Source organism: Puma concolor, chromosome B4, assembly GCF_028749965.1.
Source record: "Puma concolor isolate L17-30 chromosome B4, mPumCon1.1.hap2, whole genome shotgun sequence".
NCBI classification, from domain to species: Eukaryota; Metazoa; Chordata; class Mammalia; order Carnivora; family Felidae; genus Puma; species Puma concolor.
Genome location: NC_141673.1, coordinates 131,205,279 through 131,231,112, shown reverse-complemented (window position 1 = coordinate 131,231,112; position 25,834 = coordinate 131,205,279). Strand labels below are relative to the sequence as shown.

Genomic DNA, 25,834 nt, shown 5'->3' with positions numbered 1-25,834 from the left:
AGAGAAAGCACAGAAGGGTTATGTGTGATGAGAGGGGGAACAGGAAGTCTGAATGGGAAGGGGCTTACCTCCTTAGATGGCCATGTTGAAGCAAGTATGGTCTGGCACCAGTGGAGAAGAGGAGCAGGGAGCCAGTCACATAGCAGAGCACCGTGGCTACACCCCCTTGTGGGCTCTGTAGGAGCTGGAACATATAGGTGGAAGCAGAAGGTCAGATTTATGTTCTTCCAGACTTTCTGGGTGTGCTTGCACTAAGACAAGGTCTGTTCTGCTTCCTGTCTTTGGTGATAGTATCATAGGCTGAGGAGCTACCTAAAATGATCAAATTCAGGACTCCACGGATCAATGCAGTGCCTTTGTATAAATTAGAAAAAGGAGGGGTGCTTGGATGGCTCCATCGGTTAAGCATCTGACTCTTGTTTTCGGCTCAGGTCATGACCTTGTGGTTCCTGAGATCAAGCCCCCATCGGGGTCTGTGCTGACAGCGTGGAGCCTGCTTGGGAGTGTCTCTCTCCCTCCCTCTCTCTCAAAATAAATAAATAAATGTTAGTGGGGGAGGGGCAGAGAGAGAGTGAAACAGAATCCGAAGCAGGCTCCAGGCTCTAAGCTGTCAGCACAGAGCCCGATGTGGGGCCCAAACCCATGGACCATGAGATCATGACCTGAGACGGACGCCTAACCGACTGAGCCACCCAGGGGCCCCACCAAACAATCATTTTTAAAAAATAGAAAAAGGAACTGATTCCCTGAGGAGATGCAGCCATACACCAAGGTGGGTGGCTTGGTGAGGACAGCGCTGGGTGCCTGCAGCCTGCATTCGTCCCTGTGGCCAAACACCCCGGTGCCACGAGTAGCCTGCACAACTGTGCACGGCATCCTCACCCACAGCCTGGCAAGACTAAACTGCAGTGAATTTATATATCCAGAAAGGTTGGGCAGTCTTAATCATGACTTAGTCATTTACACGGGCTTTTTTAAAACTGGTTCTTAATTATCATAAAAAGATTCAACAGTTTAGAAACAGCGTTGAGAAGGATAGAAAGGATTTGCATGCCGCTCCAAAGATAGGAGGATTCCAATTCCGCGGCGGAGATATCAATCTTGGAATAAATGAAGGGGAAATATGAAATGAGCAAGCCAGTGTTTACAAACACCAGAGAGGAACATGATAAGATGACATCCTCTAAAATGCAGTGGAAGCAAGCAATCTCAACTGTAATTAGCACGAGCCACTAAGTAGGATGAATTGTACTGAGAAATGAGTTCTTGATCTTGAAAGGTAAAATGCGCACCAAGGATGGAAACCAAGCTGCAGATCTCCCAGAGATGACACTCGAGAAATAACCAAAGCCACCAAGTGAATAAAAAGAGACACGTTGTCTCTCATCTACCTGCTCTTGTCTCCAAAAAATTAGGCAAAGGAAGCCAATGAGGCATCAAACAGCATCAAGGAGACAGGAATGGGAAGGAAGAAAGCATTTCTTTATTAACTGAGCATTGAGATACGTGTAGAATTAGGTTTAGAACAAATGCTCTCTTCAAATTCTCCAGGGTCTGATTAAGGTCCAAGAAATACATAGCTGACCATATAAACTTTATCATGCAGCTTGCATATAATGGCCAAATCTGTAGAGAGTCATTTTTACATAATGAGTTTATGATTTGGCTTTTAATTTGGTGTTTAATCAAATAAAGAGCACATCCCAACAGTTGAGTATTATTGCTTTATTCTTTTGAAGTCAATGGGAATAGATTGGCTAAAGTCTCCAAATTTCAAACTTACTTCTCGGCTCCCAATCTTTGGATGGCTCTGCGGCTTTGGACACTAATCTCTCTCCTGAGGTTCATTTTCCCAAATGTTCACTCCCTGAACCACAGGGACTTCACACACCTACCTATAGGTACTTGACTCACCTGCCCCACACATTTTTCAAATTCCTCAGACAGGACTAACCATCTTCCCACCAATGCTGCCCATCTGTGTTTCCCATCTCAGCTAATGATTCCACCATCTATCCAATCACCCAGGGCAGAGATTCCATTTTTATTATTATTTATTTCAAGAGAGAGAGAGAGAGAGAGAGAGTGGGGAAGGGGCAGAGAAAGAGAGAGAATCCCAAGTCGGCTGTGCCACCAGTGGAGAGCCCAACATGGGGCTCGATCTCACAAACTGTGAGATCATGACCTGAGATGAAACCAAGAGTTGGACGCTTAACTGGCTGAGCCACCCAGGTGCCCCCCACCCAAGGCAGAAATTCTTTATTGTTTTAACTACTCTCTTCTTCTTACCACAGTCACATCTCACCATCCTGAAATTCTGTCCACTTCACGTATAAAAGCTCCCAAGTGTGTCCCCCATTTTATGAGTCACATATATGACTTTTTTGTAGCTGAGATCGAGGTCCCCTATGTGTCCAATTTCAGGCTTACTGGGAAGGGCCCAACTTTAAAAAAAGTCCTCCCTGCCAGTGGATCCCTGAAATTCCTCTAATAGACAAAAATTTTATTACCATGTTAGAAATGATCTTAAATGCAAAAGGCTCTGTAAAGGTCACAACCGACACTGAAAGCACACCAAGGAGTCACTGCTGTCACACAGCCTTCCAGTGGGAAAGGCTGGTGGCACAGACAGTGAGGGTGGGACAAACAAGGTATGCTTCAGAATCAACTGAAATATACTTTTGCACTGAAGGTGAATAAAAAAATTCATGAAGACGTGAGCCAAGGTAGACAGGAAATCGTTTTCTAAAAAGACTCACACAGACTCTGTCCCTTTTTTCTATGATAAACAGAAAGAAGCAGTTCCCCAGAATTTCAGTAAGATCCAGTGAATGGAAAGCTCTAAATTTATGTGAGATCTATGAAATCACTGCATTAGGAAATAATGCCTCAGCACTTCCAAGTTCACAAATAGACCTTCCTATTAGAGTTTTTGCAGTCAGCTTTCAAAACTGGCCACCAATGCCATAATAGTCCATGAATATCCAATTGTCTCTGCAAGAAGTATATTTTGGCTGGGACTTTTTCCCATCTTCCTGGGGTCAGGTCATATTAACGTGGTGAGAACTGCTTTACGTGAATTGCTTTATGTGACTTCCACAGTGGAATGACTCCCTGTGTAATCAAAGTCATTTCCCGCCCCCTGAGTTTCCAATGGAACCTGTAAGAGGAATGAATGAGGTCAGAAATATCAATGGAGTAACGGGTGGTGAAATTTAAAGCTCTGTTAGGTGGAGAATTGACCCATGGACCTTAGGAAAGAAAGAACTGGGCTCCTGGCATCCAGCTGTGAAGACCTGAGGAGACCAACCTCAGAGAAAGCTGATTTACTGCTCAGCAGGACATCGTATCTATAAACTTAGTAACTGTCTACTGGCCTATGACAAGGGGATCAGGACCTCCAGCCACAAAACCAGAAAAGGGTTAATGTAGTCTGGTGAGGGCAATGCTGAGGTTTTGTGGGTACAAAAGGTCATGGGCAATCCAGCTAAGGTTTTGTAACCAGGTTTATCATTATCTAGTTGAAAGCCATGCATGAATGTACTTTCTCATGAAAACAGGGGACTGGTGACTTTTCCAATTGCAAAATCATTTATGATCACTTAACTAGCCAGGCATTAAACCAGCCTCTACAGAAATAAGACAGTTAATTTATGTGTCAACTTTACTGGGCCATGGGGTACCCAGATATTTGGAAAAACACTATGTTGGGTATCTCCATAAGGCTATTTGGGGATGAGTTTATTTGAATTGATAAGACAGAATAAAATAGATTGCCCTCCTTAGTGTGGGTGGGTCTCATCCTGTCAGTTGAAGGCCTGAATAGAACTGAAGACTGACCTTCACCCGAATAAGAAGGAATTCTTCCTTCTTGACTGCCTTGAGCTGAGACATCGTTTTTTTCCTGCCTTCAGGCTCAAACTGAAACAACAACTTCATGGATCTCAAGCCTGCCAGCTTTTGGACTGGAACTACACCATCAACTCTCCTGGATCTCAGCTTGCCAACTGCAGATCTAGAAACTTATCAGGCTCTATAAGTGCATGAGCCAATTTTCCTTATAATGAATATATTATTACATCTATAATTCACATTACAAAATCAAAATAAAATTGTATAAACACATACACACATATATCCAATTGGTTGTTTCTCTAGAGAACTGTGATTAACATAAGAAAGTAGTCTATCAAAAAATTAAAAATAGAACTACCCTACAACCCAGCATTTGCACTACGAGGTATTTATCCAAGGGATACAGGTGTGCTGTTTCAAAGGGGCACATGTACCCCCATGTTTATAGCAGCACTATCGACAATAGCCAAAGTATGGAAAGAGCCCAAATGTCCATCGATGGATGAATGGATAAAGGAGATGTGGTATATACATACAATGGAGTATTACTCGGCAATCAAAAACAATGAAATCTTGCCATTTGCAACTACATGGATGGAACTGGAGGGTATTATGCTAAGTGAAATTAGTCAATCAGAGAAAGACAAATATCTTATGACTTCACTCATACGAGGAACTTAAGATACAAAACAGATGAACATAAGGGGAGGGAAGCAAAAATAATATAAAAATAGGGAGGAGGATAATACATAAGAGACTCTTAAATATGGAGAACAGTTACTGGAGGGGTTGTGGGAGGGGAGATGGGCTAAATGGGTAAGGGGCATTAGGGAATCTACCCCTGAAATCATTGTTGCACTATATGCTAACTAACTTGGATGTAAATTTAAAAAATAAATTTTAAATAAATAAATAGATAAGTAAATAGAAAGAAGTCTAAACTGAAATTAAGTTGCTTTGGAATCTACTAAGCTAGAATGCCAAATATAATGAACCAGAAAGAATGCCACATTTCAGTGGAAGGAAGAAGCTAAGAGATCACCTGTCCCGGCCTCTCTACCGCACTTCATGTGTTCTCAGGTCAGACCTAGGTAGCCTGTTGCTTAGGGCTGTGTCCCCTTCTCCACCATGCACATCTGAGAAGTGAGAAATTTCATTTTGGAAAACAAAAAGTGAGAAGGAAAAAAGACAAAATCATATGGGCTTCATCAGAAGAAACTACCAGAAAATGAGACCCCCAGGCCATTTCTCCCTCCTTCACACACACAACCAAGACAATGGCAGTGCTCTTCAGACCCTGACAAAGAGCTGTGGTGTCTTATTGTTCCCAAATCACTGGCTGTTAATAAGTACTTTAATAGAAAATTTTATTCCGGGAATTCTTAACAGGTCTAAAGCAAAACATGAAATAAGAACTTAATGTTTAATCTGTGCTCTTAATGTTTAATCTTGATGGAAACGGTGACAGGGTCTAAGATGGCTTCTGTGTAGACATAACGGATTGGAACAGGAAGTAATTAATAAGTAGTAGTGTTACTATGGTATTCTTATTAAATACTCACAGAGGGCCGATGAGCACCTAAAACATAAACAATGACTCCTTCCCAAAGTCTGCAGTTTCAAGATTTAGAGACATCAGACAAAGGAGAGGAATTAAAAACAGACCACACACGCTGCGCTCTGGCTTTTCCTAAAGCAAAGCCACGGCTCCTGGCACGCGGGGTACTTGGCTCACAACCCGGTGGCAGGTTAGCCTCTGATTCCAGAGCCTCATTCTGATGGAAGCCTCGACTACCCACCTCACTCCCACCGGCAGGTGCTGCAATGGCAGATATCTGTAAGAGGAAATACATGCCCTTTGCCTGAGCCCCTGTCTGCAATGCTTTGGGGGTGTTTCTAGGCCTTAAATTGCTGGGTCACGTGGTCATGCTGTTAAACTTCACTGAGGAAGCCATCCTCAGAATATTTGGAGCCAATGGTGAGCTGAATCTAATTGGAGTTTAAACAAAGCCCAGATCCGGCTCAGCTACGGAGTAGTTGACTGCCTCGGTCACTACACCGCAGGCCCAGCAGAGGAAGGGGTGTAACCCTTTTATCAGACATCATGCTTATTTATTTCAGGCTCCAGTGTGCTTTCTGGTGTTGCTTTGCAGCCCTACTGAGGTATAACTTACACGCTACAAAATTCACCCATTGTAAGTTCAGTGATTTTAATTATGCTGGGTGCCTGGGTGGCTCAGTCGGTTAAGCCTCCGACTTCAGCTCAGGTCATGATCTCACACGGTTTGTGGGTTCGAGCCCTACGTGGGGCTCTGTGCTGACAGCTCAGAGCCTGGAGCCTGCTTCGGATTCTGTGTCTCCCTCTGCCCCTCTCCTGCTTGTGCTCTGTTTTTCTCTGTCTCTCAAAAATAAATAAACGTTAAAAAATTATTAAAAAATGATTTCAGGGGTGCCTGGGTGGCGCAGTCGGTTAAGTGTCCGACTTCAGCCAGGTAACGATCTCGCGGTCCGTGAGTTCGAGCCCCGTGTCAGGCTCTGGGCTGATGGCTCGGAGCCTGGAGCCTGTTTCCGATTCTGTGTCTCCCTCTCTCTCTGCCCCTCCCCCGTTCATGCTCTGTCTCTCTCTGTCCCAAAAATAAAAAATAAAAAAAAAAATGATTTCAATTATGCCAATAGAGTGTGTGATAATCGTTACAATCCAGTTTTAGAATATTTTCATCACCCCCCAAAATCCCTTTGAACTCACTGGCAGTCAAAGCCATTCCCAACCCCAGGCAACCACAGGTCTGCTTTCTGCATTCTGGATGTTTCATATAGATGGAATCATAGTACAGGCAGATCTATAGTATAGTTGGGGGGGGGGGGTTTCTTAGATTTTTCTTTTTTGTTAAGCTGCAACATCTATGGTTTAGCACAAAAACATTTCATCAAGTGAACAATAATAAACTGAAAATTAAAGAAATAAACACTCAAAATACTTTCCACTGGAAACACATTATGATGGTAGAGGGTTTTGTTTACTATCTTACTGCAATTTTCTTACATGTTACTAGCCCACCTACCCTATGTTTCCCATAAGCACGCAGATGTGAATGGAAGTTTTTATGATGAAATAAATGAAAAGTTTGTTTACTGCAGAGAATCATTTCACAAGGCAGCCAAACTGGGTTCAGAGAACAAAATTATTCAAGAAATTCTTAACTTTAGAATCAGTGAACCTTAAGCTGTTTCTCTGTGACACCGCCAGCCTCCAAGAGAAACTGACAAATGCTTTTTCTTTCGTCACCTTAAAGCAGAATAACTTCTCCGTATTCTGGATGTTCAATCACAGTATCATCAACAGGCAAAGGGTCTGAGCCTTGAGCCTGATGCCCCTGAGGCCACCAACCTCTACACTTCTTCCACTTTGGGGGAGTCACACTTTGGTCCAACTGCTGTGAAAGCCTCCCACCTGATAAAGAAAATTTCAACTCTTCATGCTGTGGGCTCTGCTCCTGGGCTCTCAGGGAAGTTATATTTTTTTTGTTAATTTACTTATACTCAAGTTAGTTAACATATAGTGTAATAATGGTTTCAGGAGTAGAATTCAGTGATTCCTCACTTGCATATAACCCTGTGCTTATCCCGACAAGTGCCCTCCTTAATGCCCATCACCCATTTAGTCCATCCCCCACCCACCTCCCCTCCAGCAGCCCTCAGTTTGTTCTCTGTAGTTAAAAGAGTCTCTTATGGTTTGCCTTCCTGTTTTTAACTTTCACCAAAGTGAGAATGATTTAACCAAACTTCAAAACAGGGGCACTATTTCTGCTGCGATCACACACTATGCGTCTGCTTCATTAGTAAATAACCTAAAAGAAACATTTCTAGAGATAAGAATAAGAATCCCCCTGAGTTCCCATGTCTCTGATGCCCGCAACCTTGTACATACTAAAACATAAGATAAAGTTTGTAATTTTCTGAAATGTCTTATGTCATGGTGAATTGTAACCCTTGATGTAAACAACATATATATAACCCTGCATCAAACATTCTCATTCTTTCTCCAGAGCACTCTCCTCTTCGTGAGGACTATTTATCCAGAGCAGCTGTCCTCACTTGCGCTCACATAAAACTCTTTTCCTTTTTTTAAAAAACCATTTTTTATGTATTTATTTTGAGGGGGGAGGGGCAGAGAGAGAGAGAGACTCCCAAGCAGGCTCCGCACTGTCAGTACAGAGCCCAATGTGGGACTCGATCTCACAACTGTGAGATCATGAGCTGGCTCAGTCAGATGCTTAACCAACTGAGCCACCCAGGCACCCCTCTTCTTCTCCTTCTTCTTCTCCTTCTTCTTCTTCTTCTTCTTCTTCTTCTTCTTCTTCTTTTCTTCTTCTTCTAGAAACTAAAAGTTTTGTTCATTTTGCTTTAACACACACCACCTGGCCTCTCTCCCCTCCCCTCCAGGACACCTGGGGTAGATCATGTATTTACTGACATTGGGCTTTCTCAAAAGACAAGAAGAAAGGCTGTTTATCCAAGAATCCTGCAAATGTCCTCGAGGTAGGAACCAGGAACTACAAAGGGATGAGCTGCCTTCTACAAACAGAGCGGGGGCGGGGGTGGGGGGTGGGGGGAACACAGAAAGCATGAAACAAATGAATATCTCACTAAATATCCTGCCCCAGTGCTTTGCTCTCACCTACCACAAGACCACATCAGTGAACAGCTAAAAGCGTGTCATAATTTTAGTCTTCTTATCTACACTTAGATTCTATCTACTCAGGGAAGGGTGAGAGGAAGGAAGCACCACCCTGGACTCCGGCTCAGAAACAGAGAGGGCTCTAACACCAGCAACATAACAGCAGCTGGCATTGTGCACCAGGTTGTTTCACACGTTTTAGCCTTTAAGCCTCACAACGGCCTGAGGCAGTCATCGCTGTAGATCCAAAGTCCTTATTCAAAGCCTCTGGAGCAAGCCCCGGTTTCAGAATTCAGAGATTTTTGGATTTCAGAAAGATGATACAGTAATGTATTACAAAGTGTGTAATTTCTGCAACATAACTCCCCAAGAAGGTCTGAAGCAGGGCGCCTGGGTGGCTCAGTCGGTTAAGTGTACAACTCTTGATTTCAACTCAGGTGATGACCTCACAGTTTGTGAGTTCTAGCCCAGCATCTGGCTCTGCACTGGCAGCGTGGAGCTTGCTTGGGATTTTCCCTCTTCCTCTCTCTGCCCCTCCTCCCGTTGTGTTCTCTCTCTCTCTCTCTCAAAATTAAATAAACATGAAGAAGGAGGAGGAGAAGGAGGAGGGGGAGGAGGAGGAAGAGAAGGTGGTGTGAACGCGGATCTCCCGCAAACTGAAAGGCTTTTGCTCCTCAGAACTTTCTGGGTTTTACAGATAAAGAGAATGTGGCACAGCAAGATGAAGTAACTTGTCCAAGGTCACACAGCTAAGAAGTAGCAGGGGTGCTCAATGCTTCAAAGGCCCCTTTCTTCATTGCTGAGAAAACCACCTCGACCACTTTCTCTACCAGAAACTCAACTCTAACCTCCCTACTCCCCAGCCGAGTGCAGCCTGTGTACGACCTTCCTCCCGCACCTCCCCGCCCCCAAATTCTCGAATATTCCTTTTATCTCACCTTAATATGGTTTAAAATAGTAGAAAGAAACCCAAAGGGAGTGTGACTCACCCCAGGCACCCCTAACAGACGCAGGAGGGACACTCGGGAATTGCGTGTGGGGGCGGGTACTGACACGCTACCCCTCTGCCCAGTTCTGGAGGTTAACTCAAGGGTGATTGATGTCAAAGATCCGGCAGGCGGAGCCTGACGAGCTGGCGGTCTAGAAAGTGAAACAGAATTCTTCCGAGATGCCAGGAGAGGGCGCGTCTGCCTTTTCCCGTTAGGATTAGGATTCCCCGCCCCCATTTCCTTCCAACCAGTAGGCAGTTTGGACTCACAACCACATGCTGCCGTATTCCTGCTGGGCAGCGTCAGCCTTTTCATTGCTACTTGCTCTTCCCCCGTATGCAGTCTTTTGTTTTGTTTTGTTTTTGTCTTGGTTAGGGGGTAGGGTTAGGGTTAGTGCCTGATATTTTGCAGTTCAGAGAATAAAACCTCAGACTTCTTCTGGGGTCAAGAGTTACAGATTAGGGTATATGGTATTTTAAGTCCTTTCTGATCTTTGGCACAAACCTGCTCTCAGACCCTCCCCTTTCCCTTCCTCCCCCTCTCCCATTTCTGTTTTCTTGTCTGGCATAGGGGTCCCGTTGCGGGGTCACCGGCTGCACCGCCTTGACCTCGCTATCAGCTGCCTTCGGGGTCTTGCGTCTGCGTCCTTGCTCAACCCTTCTTTCGGCGCTTAGGTTGCAAATTATTGTGGTCCTTCCTCCTTCCTCGTCTTGTTTCCTCCCTTTTAATTCTATCTAATCCGGAGGTATCTTCCCTCCTCCGGTACAGTAAATCAATACTTCTACTTCCCCAAACAGTCCAGGTCATCCAGTAATCCCACCTGCCTTGGCACACCTGATTCATCCAGGCGTCAACAGCTGGCCTCCTCCCTGGGAACAAAGGGCCCAAGAAGCACCCTGCAGGCTTTGTGTCTTTAATTAAAGGTCTATTTTAAGGGCAAAGCCGGATGGAAAGTCAAGCATGCTCAGTTAACTATATCTAGATGTAAAGCTTTTAAATAGAGATCGAGGCTTCCATCCAAGGATGCCTGGGATCGTCCTCCTTTTTCGGTCGAGCCCCTGCGACTCCAGCGCAGAAGACTGCCCCCACACACTTCCTTTAATTTGTTTAAATGAGCGCCGCGGGTCACGGCAGTCCACTGACGAGGGTAACCCTCATTTCCCGGGGCGGGGGCCTCGACCTACGCGAGCTGCTGGGCTCTGACTCTGCCCACCGGGAACGCGCGCTGGGGAGAGGAGGGGCGTGGCCTGTGGGGGGGGGGGGCGCGGCGGCGGGGGGCGGGGCCCGGGAAATTCCCGGCGGAGGCGCGGAGGCCGGCGCGGCGGTCAGCTGAGCTGCGCTGGGCGGTGTCGCGAGGCAGCAAGTCGGCCTGAGGCTCCCCGAGCGCCCGCCGCCGCCCCCGGCCGGTGCCCCGGTCGGCGTCTGCATCCGGGTCCGGAGCCCTCCCCCTGCGGGCACGATGCCGAGGAAGGAGTGACCCCGAGAGAGTCCGGAGCGCCGGCGCTGAGTGAGTGGGGGCAGGGGGCGGGCAGGGGCTCGGCGAGGCGGCGACCCCCTTTCCGCCCTGGAAGCTGTTTCCGCGGCCCCCTTCCGTGCGACCCCGAGCCTGTGGGGGTGTGGGTGGCGAGGGGTGGGGCGTCCCCTCTCCTGGGAGGGTTTCCAGGCCTGGGCGGAACCTGACCTGGTGGGAAAGGGCTGCGGGGCGGCCATCGCAAAGCGCCCTCCCCCTTTTTTTACCGGCCCGGCTGGCCGCAGGTGACTTCCTCTGTAGGTCACGGAGATGGTTTAAGGATGACATCCTCCCGCAGGTTGGGAATGATCAGCCAGCCAGTTCCTCAATATATGGGAAGCGGTTAAAGGTACACCTTTGAGAAACAAAAACTAACCTAGCTTTATGAGATAGCCCAGGAACACTAAGGAACAAGTGACCTGTCTCTAAGGCAGTGGGACTTCTGAACAGCCGTTGTGTCCAGGAGAGCATGTGTGTATGTTATGCGTTTGTGTGTATAAACACACATAGCTATGAATACTAGTTGAGGCTGAGAACCCCAAAGAATAGTTCTTACTGTCGGAAAAGCATAAGCTGGAGGAAGAGTAAAACACTGCAAAGAGAAAACGAAACCCAGATTCTGGTCTGGCGTCCTTTCCCGGGAAAACTGTTGTATGGAAATGTATGCCACAGAACTTGTTGAAGGATGAAATGGAAAACAGAGCCGTAGACCAGTAAGGTGGTGCTAGGACCTGAAAAGCCTCAGATCTGGTTAAGCAAGGCAGCACTATTAACAGGAGAACCACCACCACCCCCCCCCCCACCCCTGCTCTTTGGGGAGGGAGAGAAGAGCTAGGGAATCCTGGCTACTTCCCAGGAGATGCCTGGTTTGTACTGAGGAGGAGAGATCTTGGAGCAGAGGCTAAGGCTAGGAACTGCCCTGAAATGAACAAGGTAAGTGAACTTTAAATATGGCCTGGAGAGACAGGACAGTGACTGGAATCTTCCGGGTGAATATTTTCTGTTATTCTCCTGGGCCAGTTTTAGTGGTTCTTTGTATATTATGTGCAACATTATAAAAATAGCCCTTTTTCTTTTCTTTTCTTTTTTTTTTTTTTTTTTTTTTTTTTTTGGTAACCGATCTCAGGTTGTACATTGTGCTATGGAATCCAATTGATCCTTCCAAAAAAAAACAAAAACTTTATTCTTGAAGGGAAGGGAATCAAAAATAATATAAAAACAGTGAGGGGGACAAACCAGAAGAGACTCTTAAATACAGAGAACAAACTGAGGGTTGCTGGAGGGGTTTTGGGTGGGGGGTGGGTTAGATGGGTCATGGGCATCCAGTAGGGCACTGGTTGGGAGGAGCACTGGGTGTTATATGTAGGGGATGAATCACTGGATTCTACTCCTGAAATCATTATTGCACTATATGCTGACTCACTTGGATGTAAATTAAATAATAATCAATAAATAAATACTAAAAAAAAGGAAACTTACATTAAGTACCAAAAAAAGCAACAACAACAAAAAACACCCAACTTAACTCTTGAAAAGAACTGGCTTTTGTATTACTTTCTACAGAACCCTCTCCCTTAAGCAGGGAAAATGGCTATTTTTTTCTCCAAGCCCAGCTTTTTCTGAATTTTATAGAGACTTGAACTATTTGAGATGTTGTTTGGCATCTATGGGATTAGTGAATCCAAATGAAAATGAAGAAACTGCTGTCTGGTTTTAAAAAGTGAAATGTATTTCACTCAGAGGAAGATATTATTTTAAAGGTTTTCGTTTTGACACGCATATGAGGGTTGAATAATAGAATGTATATTCCCAAATGATACCCAGATACCTTTGGGGATGATAGAAGAAACAGTACTAATTTTCAAAACGAGTTTTAAAAGTCAAGTTCAAGAATCTGGAAATGAGTGCCACGGAACTGTAGAAAAAGTCGTAGTACTCACATGCTGGGTTTGTCACCTACATAGCAGAAAGTGTTTTGTAAGTGTTAGTCCTTAAAATACTTCGTTACACTGTATTTTCATTTCATTTCAACAAACATTTGCTGAGAGCCTGCTGTGTGCTGCTCCCAAGGGAGAATAACATGGAGACCTTCGCGGAAGTTTGATGGAAGATAGACTGGCGAGGGATGATTATAGGATTTTGCAGGCCAAGGCCAGGGCCAAGTGCTACTGAGTACTTAGAGGAAAGAAAAGTTTGTTTTTCACAGGACGTCTATTTCAACTGGACATCGAACTGTCTGGTGGGTATTTGCCAGGGCAAAAGTGGGACCACACATTTTGTGCAGAGGGGAGAACAGAGATAAGGGCAGAGAAGCAGAAGAAGGCAGGGAACTGTGAGCTGTTCAATGTGCCTTGGGTGCGAGTGGCATGGTGACAGGAGATGATACCGGTGGGTGAGTGAGGGCCAGACTCTGGAATGCCGAGTTTTTCCCACTTGGGAGCTGGAACTCTGTGTTATATGGGAAGGGTTTTAAGCAGGACGGTGGCTTCATGCGGGGTAAGAAACCAGGGAGGTGGTGGACCTGCGGTGGAAAGACAGAAGTCAGACCATGTAGGAGACTCTTCAGCAAGTTTTCTAGGTGCTGGGGACACAGTGGTGGACACAATAGACAAAAATCCCATACTCTGTGGAGCACATCATTGCTGTAATTGAGACAACAAGAAGGGCTGGACCTAAGCTAGCAGGGACGGGGAGGAGGTAACAAGTGCCAGGACTTGGTGACCCATTAGACTCGGGATAAGAGGGAATGGAGAAACAAGAATGACTCCCACGGCCCTGCCTTATGTGATGAGGTTATTTCCATTTTCTGTATGTCAGCAAATCCCAAAATCAGAATACCATTTCTGGCAGAAAATGTGAAGCTTCTTTTTCCCCCTTGATAGGATACATACTTTGAATTCTTTTCCCAGGATGATGATGGTTCTGGTTGATGCAGTCGTGGGTTCTTAGTCCTTTGTGATCCCAAATCAGAATTTGCCGATAGCCACCTATTGTCTCTGGTCAAGAAATAAGATTTTCACTGTTTTAAAATTAATTTATCCATGTGGGGGTTGAACCTATGAATGCTTATTAAGCAACTTTGGAACATCAGACATACCGGGGTAAGGGCCTGGACTTATTCTGTATTATGCTCACTGGCCCAACATCCAGTGGGTGGACAGTACAAGGCAGATTTGTGCCCGATACAAAATGAGTTTCTGATGATACGAACCATCCTGTAATAGAACAGGCAGTTGCCTGCTAAAGTCATTGCACGTATTTTCTGTCATTGAAGTCTTTCAAGATTGCTCTATATGACCGTCTTCCATGGAAATCAAACAAGACATTCTTGCATTGAATGTCTGGACTGGATCATTTGTAAAGCCAACTCGTAAATGAAATTTAAGCTCGTGCCCATCATGCCCACAAAGTCAAGTCATTGCTATAATTACTTGACCTCTGGAATTAAAAATGATAATATATTTTAGAATTCAAATACCAGATCTTGGAATAAAATCTAGGAGATTTTGCCTTTGAACTTCCACCGTCCAGGTAGTTCGCCTTCTTCCTCATGGGTGGAATCTTGACAGATCCCGTGCTAAATTCATTTGCCCTTCTGTCATTAAATACCACCTTTGCTTAGAAATGACACATTTCAGAAAATAGTTACAAACTGAGAGGGATGGAGGCAAACCATAGGAGACTCGTAAATACAGAAAACAAACTGAGAGTTGATGGGGGTGCCAGGGAGAGGGAAAAATGGGTGATGGGCATTGAAGAGGGCACTTGTTGGGATGAGCACTGGGTGTCGTATGTAAACGATGAATCACAGGAATCTACCCCCAGAGCCAAGAGCACACTGTATCCACTGTATGTTAGCCAACTTGACAATAAGTTATATTAAAAAAAAAAAAAGAAAGAAAAGAAATGACCCCTGGATGGTTCAGTCAGTTAAGCATCTGACTCTTGATTTCAGCTCAGGTCATGATCTCAGCATCATGAGATTGAGCCCCGTGTGAGATTGAGCCTCTGCACTAGGCCTGGAGCCAATTAGGATTCTCTCTTTCTCTCCCTCCCCCTCTCCCCCCTCCCTCTCCCCATCTCTCTCCCTCTCCTTCTCTCCCTCAACTCCTCCCATCTCCACCCCCACTCACAGAAAGAAAGAAAGAAAGAAAGAAAGAAAGAAAGAAAGAAAGAAAGAAAGAAAGAAGAAAGGAAGGAAGGAAGGAAGGAAAAAGACACATGTTTCAGTGGTGTCTGGCTGGCCCAGTTGGTAGAAAATGCAACTCTTGACCTTGGGGTCACAAGTTCAAGGCCCATGTTGGACATAGAACTTACATTCAAAATGAAAAAGAGGGGCGGGCGCCTGGGTGGCTCAGTCGGTTAAGCAGCCTACTTTGGCTCAGGTCATGATCTCGAGGTCCGTGAGTTCGAGCCCTGCGTCGGGCTCTGTGCTGACAGCTCAGAGCCTGGAGCCTGTTTCGGATTCTGTGTCTCCCTCTCTCTGACTCTCCCCTGTTCATGCTCTGTCTCTCTCTGTCTCAAAAATAAATAAACGTTAAAAAAAAAAATTTTTTTTAACAAAATGAAAAAGAAAAAAGAAATGACACCTTTTAGATCCAGATTATTTGGATTTTTATGGGAAATTCGGTTAAAAAAAAACAAAGAAAATCTGTTACTAGATAGAAACTTGGAATAAATGGCTTAGTTCCAATTTCTATAACCTTTGAAGATGTGTGCAAGAAGTTATAATGCATTCTGTGTTTGTTCAATTGAATGCAGCATCAGGTGGTGTTAAAGACTTAGAAAATTCAGCTTTCTCTAACAGGTATTCTACCAATAGACATTTCACATAGGCAGTGTACTCATAAACTCATAACAATGCTCCCAAAATACTCTAAAATCATAGGGTACTCTTTGAATCCCTGAAAAGCGATTAAATTGCTTTTAGTAAAAATTTGGTAACGAGTATGTACATGCTTATGTTTGGCATATATGCTAACTTATTTACCATGACATTTGAATGACCAAGTCTTTCCTACAATGCTGGATAATGAAGAGCTTGCTGTGATTAGGACAGGCCTATGTATTAGTGAAAGAGGGTGGCATGGCCGTGAGGGTGCTGGGGTATTGGAGGGTAGGGTTGGATTCCGATCTTCATAGAAACTCAAGAATACTTTTCCTGGTGTTTGACGGCTGGAAGCAACTGAAATGATCATCATTTGCTAGACAGGTCAGTAAATCATCATAAGAGGTCACACATCTGTTTCAGGTACCCAGTGTTTTTTCTACCATCCTCCTTAGCATGAGCCTGCTTTTTCCCTTCATGTCCTTAGAAAATCTGGGCAACCTGAAAAAGTTAGAAGAGCCACAACCAGTTTTAACTTTATAAGAGCTGTGTTTAAAGCCTCGGGAGGGGTGTAAAGAAAGTCGAGGAGGAAAAATACCTGAATAATTTTCAAGGGAAAATCTTTCTCTTCTCCTCTCCCCTGCCTGCCCTTCCCCTCTTCACTCCTTTTCTCTCCCCTTTCCTCTCTCTTGGAAAAACCATGAAGGAGAAATGTGTATACAGTAAAATGAAACCAAGCACATCTCTAGAGAACTGCCTGGGGGCTTCTTAAAAAACATCCGTGAAATGTTTCCATTTACTTTTTTTTTTCTCAAGTGTTTATTTATTTTTTTTTATTTTATTTATTTATTTTTTCAACGTTTATTTATTTTTGGGACAGAGAGAGACAGAGCATGAACGGGGGAGGGGCAGAGAGAGAGGGAGACACAGAATCGGAAACGGGCTCCAGGCTCTGAGCCATCAGCCCAGAGCCCGACGCGGGGCTCGAACTCACGGAGCGCGAGATCGTGACCTGGCTGAAGTCGGACGCTTAACCGACTGCGCCACCCAGGCGCCCCTCAAGTGTTTATTTATTTTTGAGAGAGAGCATGCACACACACGAGGCGGGAGGGGCAGAGAGAGAGAGAGAGAGGGAGACGGGATCCTAAGTGGGCTCTTTGCTGACAGCAGACAGCCCGATTGTGGGGCTCGAACTCACGAGCCGTGAAATCATGACCTGAGCTGAAGTCAAAAGCTGACTGAGCTGCCCAGGCGCCCCTCATTTACTTTTGCAAAGTATAATCACTGAAGAGCTGAGCAAATTGAACATTGGCAACTAGATGGTACACATTGCGAGGACTGTATCTTTAGGTCTCTTACCTAGAATTTTAGTATTCCTCGGCTATTTAGGAAGAATCCATGTTTATTAAGCGTTAGCTCTGACCTCATACTGTGCAACAATGAATGCTATGGAAAGCCAGAAACTGACATTCTCCAAATTGTTTTTGTCCAAATTATTGGGGAAAACAAAAGCAGTCTATTCCAGTCACCAAAGGCCAAGGGCACACCTCTCTTGTAAATGTATTAGGCTACATGAACCATAGATACCTTCTAAAGGCTCACAGTTGAGGAGCCTGCTTCGTCAGTGTTTTTCACTTCATAAATCCCTATCCTCATTAAAGCGTTTCATGAGAAGGCCTCTCCTTAAGCTGGCCGCACAGGGGAGGAGTCAGGGCCTGCTGTCCTGCGTGCGGCTTCCTTCAGACCAAAAACAAGTCGCCAGGCTCTCGGGTTCAGGGGACCCCCAGAGAGTCCCAGGCCTTGCCTCCTGTTGGGATGGGGAAGAGGCACCTGTGTCTGGTTGCATTTTAACATGTGGTCACCGTGAGCATACGTAGATGTCCTGAGCCAGTGATGTATCAGAGAGAGCACGCGTAGCCTTCTGCGCCTTCCACTGACCAGCTTGGTGACTCTGTAGTTGTCGTGAAAAGACTTATCATCATCTTCACGAAGCCCCAAAAAGAAAACATTTGCCTATAGCATGTAGCCAGTTGTTAGAAAAGATTCCTCTGTTTGCCCAGGTGGTAGGTCATGTATAAATGGACTTGGGATACACTCGTCTGTCTTATTTATGACCACATTGACCCCTCTACAAAATAAAGTGGTGTGCTTAAAATATTCTCAGAACATGCCGTCAGTAAGCAGGATCTCTTCATCTTGTAAGTGTGCTTTGCAGAATTGTTGAACACTGAAGCCTAAATATTCAGTAGCATCTTTGTTGTATTCCAGAGCTGGGTTTTGGAATCATCACTAACGCCCGGTCACACCTCTTCTTAAGTGACCTTGGACGAGCTATAAATCCTCTGCAAACTCAGCTCTCTCTCCTGCAAAATAGCCATCTAGCTGAGTTTGAGTGAGGATTAGAAACTGACGTGTCTGGTGCAGTGATTCAGCATGTAGGAAGCATCTAGAATGCATTAGTTCTTCCTTTTCTCTTAGCCAAAAATATAAGAGCTGAAATACAGAGATTAAAAAAAAAAATTTTTTTAACGTTTACTTATTATTGAGAGACAGAGAGACCCAGGCGCCCCTAGAGATTTTTTAAACAGCTTTATTGACATATAATTCACTTTCTGTGCAGTTCACCCACAGCAGAGAGATTTGAACTTCAAAGATTTGCTTGGGAAAACCAATTTAATGATACTTTACCCATGTCTACAAATACATGTTTAAAGCCTTCATGAATCCCTCTGTCCTAATTATCACATTGTCATGCTTTTCTTTTCTTCCTCATGTCGCAGCTCGTCGCTGCCCCCACTCACATGGACGCACATGTACATGCATACATACTGAAGCTAGCACAGACATGTTTTGTTTAAAAGGAAAAAGCAGGGGCGCCTGGATGGCTCAGTCAGTTGAGCGTCCTACTTCGGCTCAGGTCATGATCTCACGGTTCGTGAGTTCAAGCCCCATGTTGGGCTCTGTGCCGACAGCTCAGAGCCTGGAGCCTGCTTCGGATTCTGTGTCTCCCTCTCTCTCTGCCTCTCCCCCACTTGTTCTCTCTCTCTCTCTCTCTCTCTCTCCCTCCCTCTCCCTCCCTCTCCCTCCCTCTCCCTCCCTCTCCCTCTCCCCCTTTCCCTTTCCCCCCCTCGTCTCTCTCAAAAATAAACATTAAAAAAAATTTTTTTTAAAGGAAGAATCAAAAATGTCCAAAATCTAATTGGAGGGGAAGTAGGCACCTTTTGGAAAACTCACCAGCAATTGCCAGTGGATTTGCGGGGCTCGTGGGGACCCCTCGCAGAGGGAAGACAGCTCTGTTTTCAGCCTGTGACTTTTCCGTAGGTCCTTCTGCCATGTCCCACCAACCACTTAGCTGCCTGACTGAAAAGGGGGACAGCCCCAGTGAGACCACAGGAAATGGACCCCCCAACCTGGCCCACCCAAATCTGGACACGTTCACACCAGAGGAACTGCTACAGCAGATGAAGGAGCTCCTGACCGAGAACCATCAGCTCAAAGGTGAGCGGCCGCCGGCCCCCGTGTTCTCCATCCACCCTGGGACTTCGTGAACCACCTCTCTTTGCGAAAAGCCTTGATGGTGAGCTCCCTTCTCTCCGTTGCACTACCTGGAGAGAGAGCCCAGAGTTTAGCTTTTGGTAAGGCTGACATTGCTGCCAATGTTTACCTCGGGATGCAGGTAAGAATAAAAAGCACTTACGTACCTCAGGGAAATGGCACAGTGACATTTAGCCCGTTTAGAAGGAAACAGGGAGAAATGCTGCTATTATTCCAGAGTTAGTCCTAAACATGCCCTTGTTCACAGAGAGCATCCCAGTGTCTCAGGCCATGGCTTCTGGCAGGACCGGTGTTGGAGGCTGTGCCCTACCACGTGGGCTGTAGCAGAGGCACCCAAACCAGTTTTGTTTTCTGGAGTCTTTGGAGGACGAGAAACAACATTAGACCCCCTCGTCCTATCTGGAAACAAAAACCACTCACCTTGCTACAGTCTTTTAGCTGCTGAGCCTGGGGCCCAGGCCAAGTACGGCTTCTTTGGATTCCGAGCTACAGGGTGAGGGTAGTCCAGAGGGAGGTGGGATTCATCCAGTCAAGTCTGATGCGCGACACTCTCACTCTGAACCTCCTACAGAAGCCATGAAGCTGAATAATCAGGCTATGAAAGGGCGATTTGAAGAGCTTTCAGCCTGGACAGAGAAACAGAAGGAAGAACGCCTATTTTTTGAGATACAGAGCAAGGAAGCCAAAGAGCGTCTCGTGGCTTTGAGTCATGAAAATGAAAAATTAAAGGAAGAACTCAGAAAACTAAAAGGGAAAACAGAAAGGCCCCTTGAGGTGAGTGAGCAGACTGATCTGTTACGATTTTATTTTCTTTTAGTTACATTTAGAGTGGAATCTTACTCATCTAGACTTCTAGATCAAACTTTTTACGGTTTAGGCTAGACGAGTTCTGTTTTGTTTTTAATTTTTTTTTTTTTAATTTTTTTTTTCAACGTTTATTTATTTTTGGGACAGAGAGAGACAGAGCATGAACGGGGGAGGGGCAGAGAGAGAGGGAGACACAGAATCGGAAACAGGCTCCAGGCTCTGAGCCATCAGCCCAGAGCCCGACGCGGGGCTCGAACTCACGGACCGTGAGATCGTGACCTGGCTGAAGTCGGACGCTTAACCGACTGCGCCACCCTGGCGCCCCTGTTTTTAATTTTTTAAAAATGTTTATTTATTTTTGACAGAGAGAGACAGACAAACAGAGCATGAGCGGGGGAGGGGCAGAGAGAGAGGGAGACACAGAATCTGAAGCAGGCTCCAGGCTCCAAGCTGTCAGCACAGAGCCCGACGTGGGGCTCGAAATCACAGCGAGATCATGACCTGAGTCAAAGTCGGACCCTCAACCGACTGAGCCACCCAGGCGTCCCATCTAGACAAGTGTTTTGTATCATCTTGAAAAAATTGGGGCACCTGGATGGCTCAGGCAGTTGGGCATCCAACTCTTGATTCGGCTCAGGTCATGATCCCAGGAGTCATGGGGTTGAGCCCCATGTCAGGTTCCACGCTGACGGTGTGGAGCCTGCTTGGGACTCTCTCAAAATAAATGAACATTTGAAAAAAATAAATAAAAAGAAAGAAAATACTGTTCTTGCTGAGAAGGTTGGTTGCAACTTCAAGGGTCGTGTATGATTTCTGTTGGGGCAAGGAAGTTTGTACAGCTTTGACCATAGTGATTATAGTCAAAAGAAGGTTGTAGTTATAAATCAGTATTTTGTATTCATTGTAGACGGTGCAGATAACCTCTGCCTAGAACCACCCAAGGGTTAGCTTTTAGTTTCTGTCTTTGATATAAAATTGCATTAAAAAAAAATCTGTGATTCGGGGGGTACCTGGGTGGCACAGTTGGTTAAGCGTCCGACTTTGGCTCACGTCATGATCTCATGGTTTGTGAGTTCAAGCCCTGCATCTGTGCTGACAGCTCGGAGCCTGGAGCCGCCTTCAGGTTCTGTGTCTCCCTCTGTCTCTCTGCCCCTCCCCTGCGCACGTTCGGTGTTCTCCCTCTCTCTCTCAAAAATAAATAAGCATTAAAAAAACAAAATCTATGGCTGGGAAGTTTTGCTTACCGATCTTGTCCTTCCCCCCAGTCTACCATAGAGATTCCTCAATTTACATTTTACATTTACTTTTGGAAAATGGTGCGACACATCATGTTGTGGCAGGAGGCTGTAGGGTTGCTACATTTTCATCGACCCAGAGAACCGGAGAAAAGTGCCCCCAGCTGGGAGTGGATGTTAAAGATGTGAGTGGAAGAAAACAGGTTGTGTCAGAACACACTTGAAGCGTCTGCCCATATTCTAAGGCTCACTGGACATTGTTCATTAGGATGGACATCTGCTCGTCACTTTCTCCCCAACCTTGAACTTAGCAGCCCTCAGAAGGATGGAGCACTGGTTTGGCTCAGGGAGGATGGAATTGAGGCATCAGTGATTTCCTTGAGATACCTTGAGCTCCATTGACCTCTAATTTCTTGGGTAAAGAGTGCAAAGAAAGAAAAAGGAAAGAAAGTAATGAGAAGAGGACAAGCTGGAATAATCTAAAGAATGAAGAGCTGTTGAGAGAAATATTGTGGTTTAGGTCAGTGCTTTACTCCTCAATCCCTGCTCATGGGACAGCGTGGACATTCTGCTTTCATAAACTTATGTGTGTATGGGAAACGATTCATTGCTGATCAGACTCTTCACATCTGATGCTTGAACTTGTCTTACATTTCAAAGAGCATTAAGTCACTACTTTGGGGGAAGTCTCTCAGTGTCAAAATATTTTCGAGGTAGAATGCTCTGAAGACATGATCACCTGGTGGGATATATGAATGTATTTTCTACTCTCTGGAAGAAAATATCTTACACTGTTTTCCTCCTTGGTCTTTGGGATGTGAGCTGACAGCTGGCATCAGCCTGCTGGGGACTATAGCACTGGAGCTCAGAAAGAAGCTTCCAGAAGCACTTTGCTTGAAATAGTCTACCTATGGGTTTTCCTAAAGCGTCCTACTATTGGAAGAAGTTGAGAACAGAGCTGGAGCTCTGGACAGCTTCTTGCAATGCAGAAGATCAGATTAAACAAGCTATAAGCAAGACTCAGAAGTGAGTCCTTGGGACACAGGACTTGGGTGCTTGGACAGAGATACTTACAGCTCTTTAAAACCCTTGGTTGGGGCACCTGGGTGGCGCAGGTGGTTAAGCGTCCAACTTCAGCCAGGTCACGATCTCGCGGTCCGTGAGTTCGAGCCCCGCGTCGGGCTCTGGGCTGATGGCTCAGAGCCTGGAGCCTGTTTCCAATTCTGTGTCTCCCTCTCTCTCTGCCCCTCCCCCTTTCATGCTCTGTCTCTCTCTGTCCAAAAATAAATAAAAACGTTGAAAAAAAAATTAAAAACAAAAACAAAAACCCTTGGTCATCAGCTTTTCCCCCCAAAATACGCCTCCCAGGCCTGCCTATTGCTTCCCTGCCTCCTCTTTACTGTTTTTTTTCATGCACCAGTTGAGGTGATTTGTAAAATTTAGGCTCTCATTTTCCTGACTTGAAGCCCTCAGAGCCTCTGACTTTTCTCACTCTTGCTGACCCATCCTCGCTGCTGGTTCTCCAGGGAGTCCCCTCTAGCCACCAGAGCCTCTCACGTGTTCTGTGCCACACAAGGAAAGGGGAGTAGGGAATTTCCTTTGGAGATCTGCCTTCTGATTGTCAGGGTGAGGCTGAGTTATTATTCTGTCCAATTTCATGGAATCATAAATTATAATCATCTGTACAGAGAACTTTTTAACTTTTAATTGTACAGATTGTGAGGCAGAGGTCATTAGATGGATGTTTCTTCTAGGATTATGAAATGGCATGTTCACCTGGGCAGATTTCCAGGACAGCGTGATGGAGACATGATACAAGCACACAAGATGTAGAGTCATTGTGTTGCATGAAAGTCAATGGCAGGCACTCAACAGTAATAAAAGACGTTAACAAATGATGGAGTTGGGGTTGATCAGAGAGAATAAAATGTACGCATTCTAGTCCAGGAAGGGAATGGAAAGGGTCTCATTAGTAAAATGAAGAGATTTAACATGTAATTTTACAAGGTTTTACGGCCAAATAAGTAGATTCCGAATTGCCCAAGGATAGTGAAGAGATCCTCACCCTTGCAAAAAAGGAAATTAACCTGACAGTCTGAGATTCCAGGATCGTGGCTTTATATCCCTTGTCCTCAGACACTTGGTTAAAACTCTGTTTCCTACCCTTTATGCCAAGATTGTTTTAAAAATCCATTTAGAAGATGTCCTCAGACGGGTCCAACAGGAAAATGTGAAGATTCCTAATAGGGCGTGGCCTCACCCTCACCTGCTTACCTCCTGGTTCCAGGCCAAGAGTGCCTGTCCTTTGATTGTTTCTGTCCCTGCACATTTATGTTTCTTTGGGACGGGTCATGACCGAGACAGGATGCACAGGCTGGTAACCATTCCTTGCATGCCTGACTCCTCAGGTTCACCATTAGTTCTTTTCTCTCAGGCCTGTGGTGGTTTCATGGCAAGGGAAGGCCCCTGGGGAAGGAACAGCACGATCTCACTGGTGTGAGGGGCACTCTCTTGTTGCATATTAATCCGTTTCCTTCCACTTTCTACTATTCCTTGGACCAGCTGGTTTATCATCCGTATGTATTCTTTCTGGTGCTTTCTTGGTTCCACTCAGAGCCTCTGGGTCGGTTTACAGTTCCTCAGGAAATCTATTAGAGACATGGGGTGTGTGTGTATGTGTGTGTGTGAGAGAGAGAGAACTTTCTGATGTGTTGTAAATCTCTGATGATCTCAGGTATGTATTTCTGGTGGTCCCATGTGTATAGAAGCAATGAAGGTTTCCTGAGGAGGAAACCAGAGAGGTCTACAAGGTCACAGCTGGAAGAGACCAACGAAACCATTTGGTGCCACCATCTTCCTTTCTAACCCAAGAAAAAGAAAACCAAAAGAGGCCAAAATAGGCCAAGACATTAAGTGAATGCACTCATGGCCGCACACAGAGCGATTAGCAGGGTGTGGACTGAAATCTGTTTTCCTTACTCTCAAGTGCAAGCATTGCATCTAAACAGGGTCTCTCTCTTATGCCACGTGCAATAATTACAACAAGAGGAAAGCAGCACATACTTGATGTTAGTGAAAGGTGAATATTTATTACTAATGTGTATATAGGCCAGAAGTTAATTTTTTTTACCTTTGGTAGCAGCCTCTGAATTTTCAGTTTTTATTTCTCACCAGGCTTACTTTTAGCAACCTGAAAACACCAATGTAGTGTATTATAGCAGCCAGCCTGCATGCCCTGGAGAATTTTGGAACTTTTGTTGTCTTTGGCCATTTATGTGTCAAGTAATGAAACGTCTTGATGCTTTGGCTTCTAACTATACATGACAAGTATGGGGGCGTGGGGGGTTATGCATTTGTAGGAAGAACAAAAGATAAGAGGTTGATGCCCTTATTTCCTGAGATTTTTGGACTACAACTTACAAGTTTACCATCGTCGAAGTCTGACTGGGTATCTTCATATCAGATTATTCCAGTGTGCTGAGGAAGTCTTTCCTTTTTGTCATGAGGTTATTTTAATTTTCTATTTGAATGTAATAAAATTATGTAAATTTTTCTTTTTTAAAATTTACGTAAAAATACATCTCCAAGAAAAGGCTAGAATTTTCTACCATAAAGCATAATTGTCTTGCCGTGGGGTGTGGGGACACTTGAGTTTGACGACCAGGTGTTCGTTTGATTCACTGACTCACTTGGCTTCTCGTCATTTCCAGGACCCCACTGGGGACCCCAAAGTCCCCAAGGCAGAAGCAGACCAGGAAATGGAACAGCTGAAGACCCAGGTGGCCCGTCTTCAGGCTGAAAAGGCAGATCTGCTGGGCATCGTGTCTGAACTACAGCTCAAGCTGAACTCAGGCGGCCCCTCAGAAGACTCCTTTGTTGAAATCAGGATGGCTGTAAGTGTCCTGGTTTTGATTTTGTTTTAAGCAAATTACAAAAAACCTCACGTAGACACCTAGATGGTGGGGGAATTTCAGCATCGCCATCGCCAAGATAAATTGGCTCCTGTTTATAAGCATAACATAATGCTCGTGAGATTTATCGTAGCTGCAATGGAAGAATGTTGATTACCTTTTATGACAAAAGAGGTAGTTTTTTTTTCTTTCCATGTGTCCTGACAAATCAGACATTTTGTGACAGATCTAAAAAAACAAAACAACTTTTTCAAGCCAGGTCCTTAGGGGTGGTCAGCATTGGCCTTGGGTGAGTAGAATCATGATCCGATGCAGGAAACTGATGTCTTTAAAATAATAGAACCTTCCTTTTCCAACGAGTCTTACAAGGAACTGTGGTTTGTTAAAAACAAGAAGTGGAGAAAAGAGCAGAGCCACTGGAGTTATGGGTGAGGGTCGACCTTGACTTCGCCCCCACCTCTAATAG

General features: G+C 45.1%; 1 protein-coding gene and 1 long non-coding RNA gene across 9 annotated transcripts in view; one reads left to right on the top strand and one right to left on the bottom strand.

The window, feature by feature from the left end:
• The window catches only part of LOC147579512 (uncharacterized), a 28,830-nt gene extending 19,125 nt beyond the window's left edge, over positions 1-9,705 (bottom strand). The window contains exons 1-3 of the long non-coding RNA XR_015254027.1: positions 9,523-9,705; positions 7,142-7,306; positions 69-184 (exon numbers count right to left, since the gene is read on the bottom strand). This is a non-coding gene — a long non-coding RNA (uncharacterized LOC147579512). The remainder of the gene's footprint in view (positions 1-68; positions 185-7,141; positions 7,307-9,522) is intronic.
• A 1,128-nt stretch (positions 9,706-10,833) lies between these two features.
• The window catches only part of OPTN (optineurin), a 40,274-nt gene continuing 25,273 nt past the window's right edge, over positions 10,834-25,834 (top strand). For 3 of the 8 annotated variants that reach the window (XM_086714930.1, XM_086714932.1, XM_086714931.1), the window contains exons 1-4: positions 10,896-11,029; positions 19,182-19,358; positions 19,987-20,189; positions 25,168-25,350. In XM_086714930.1, coding sequence (XP_086571056.1) covers positions 19,193-19,358; positions 19,987-20,189; positions 25,168-25,350 — 552 coding nt within the window. In that variant the 5' untranslated portion in view covers positions 10,896-11,029; positions 19,182-19,192. Of the gene's footprint in view, positions 11,030-11,263; positions 11,382-11,419; positions 11,966-12,942; positions 13,272-19,181; positions 19,359-19,986; positions 20,190-25,167; positions 25,351-25,834 lie in introns of those variants that run through there. The other 5 variants (XM_025930777.2, XM_025930776.2, XM_086714929.1 and 2 more) reach the window with 4 other exon arrangements.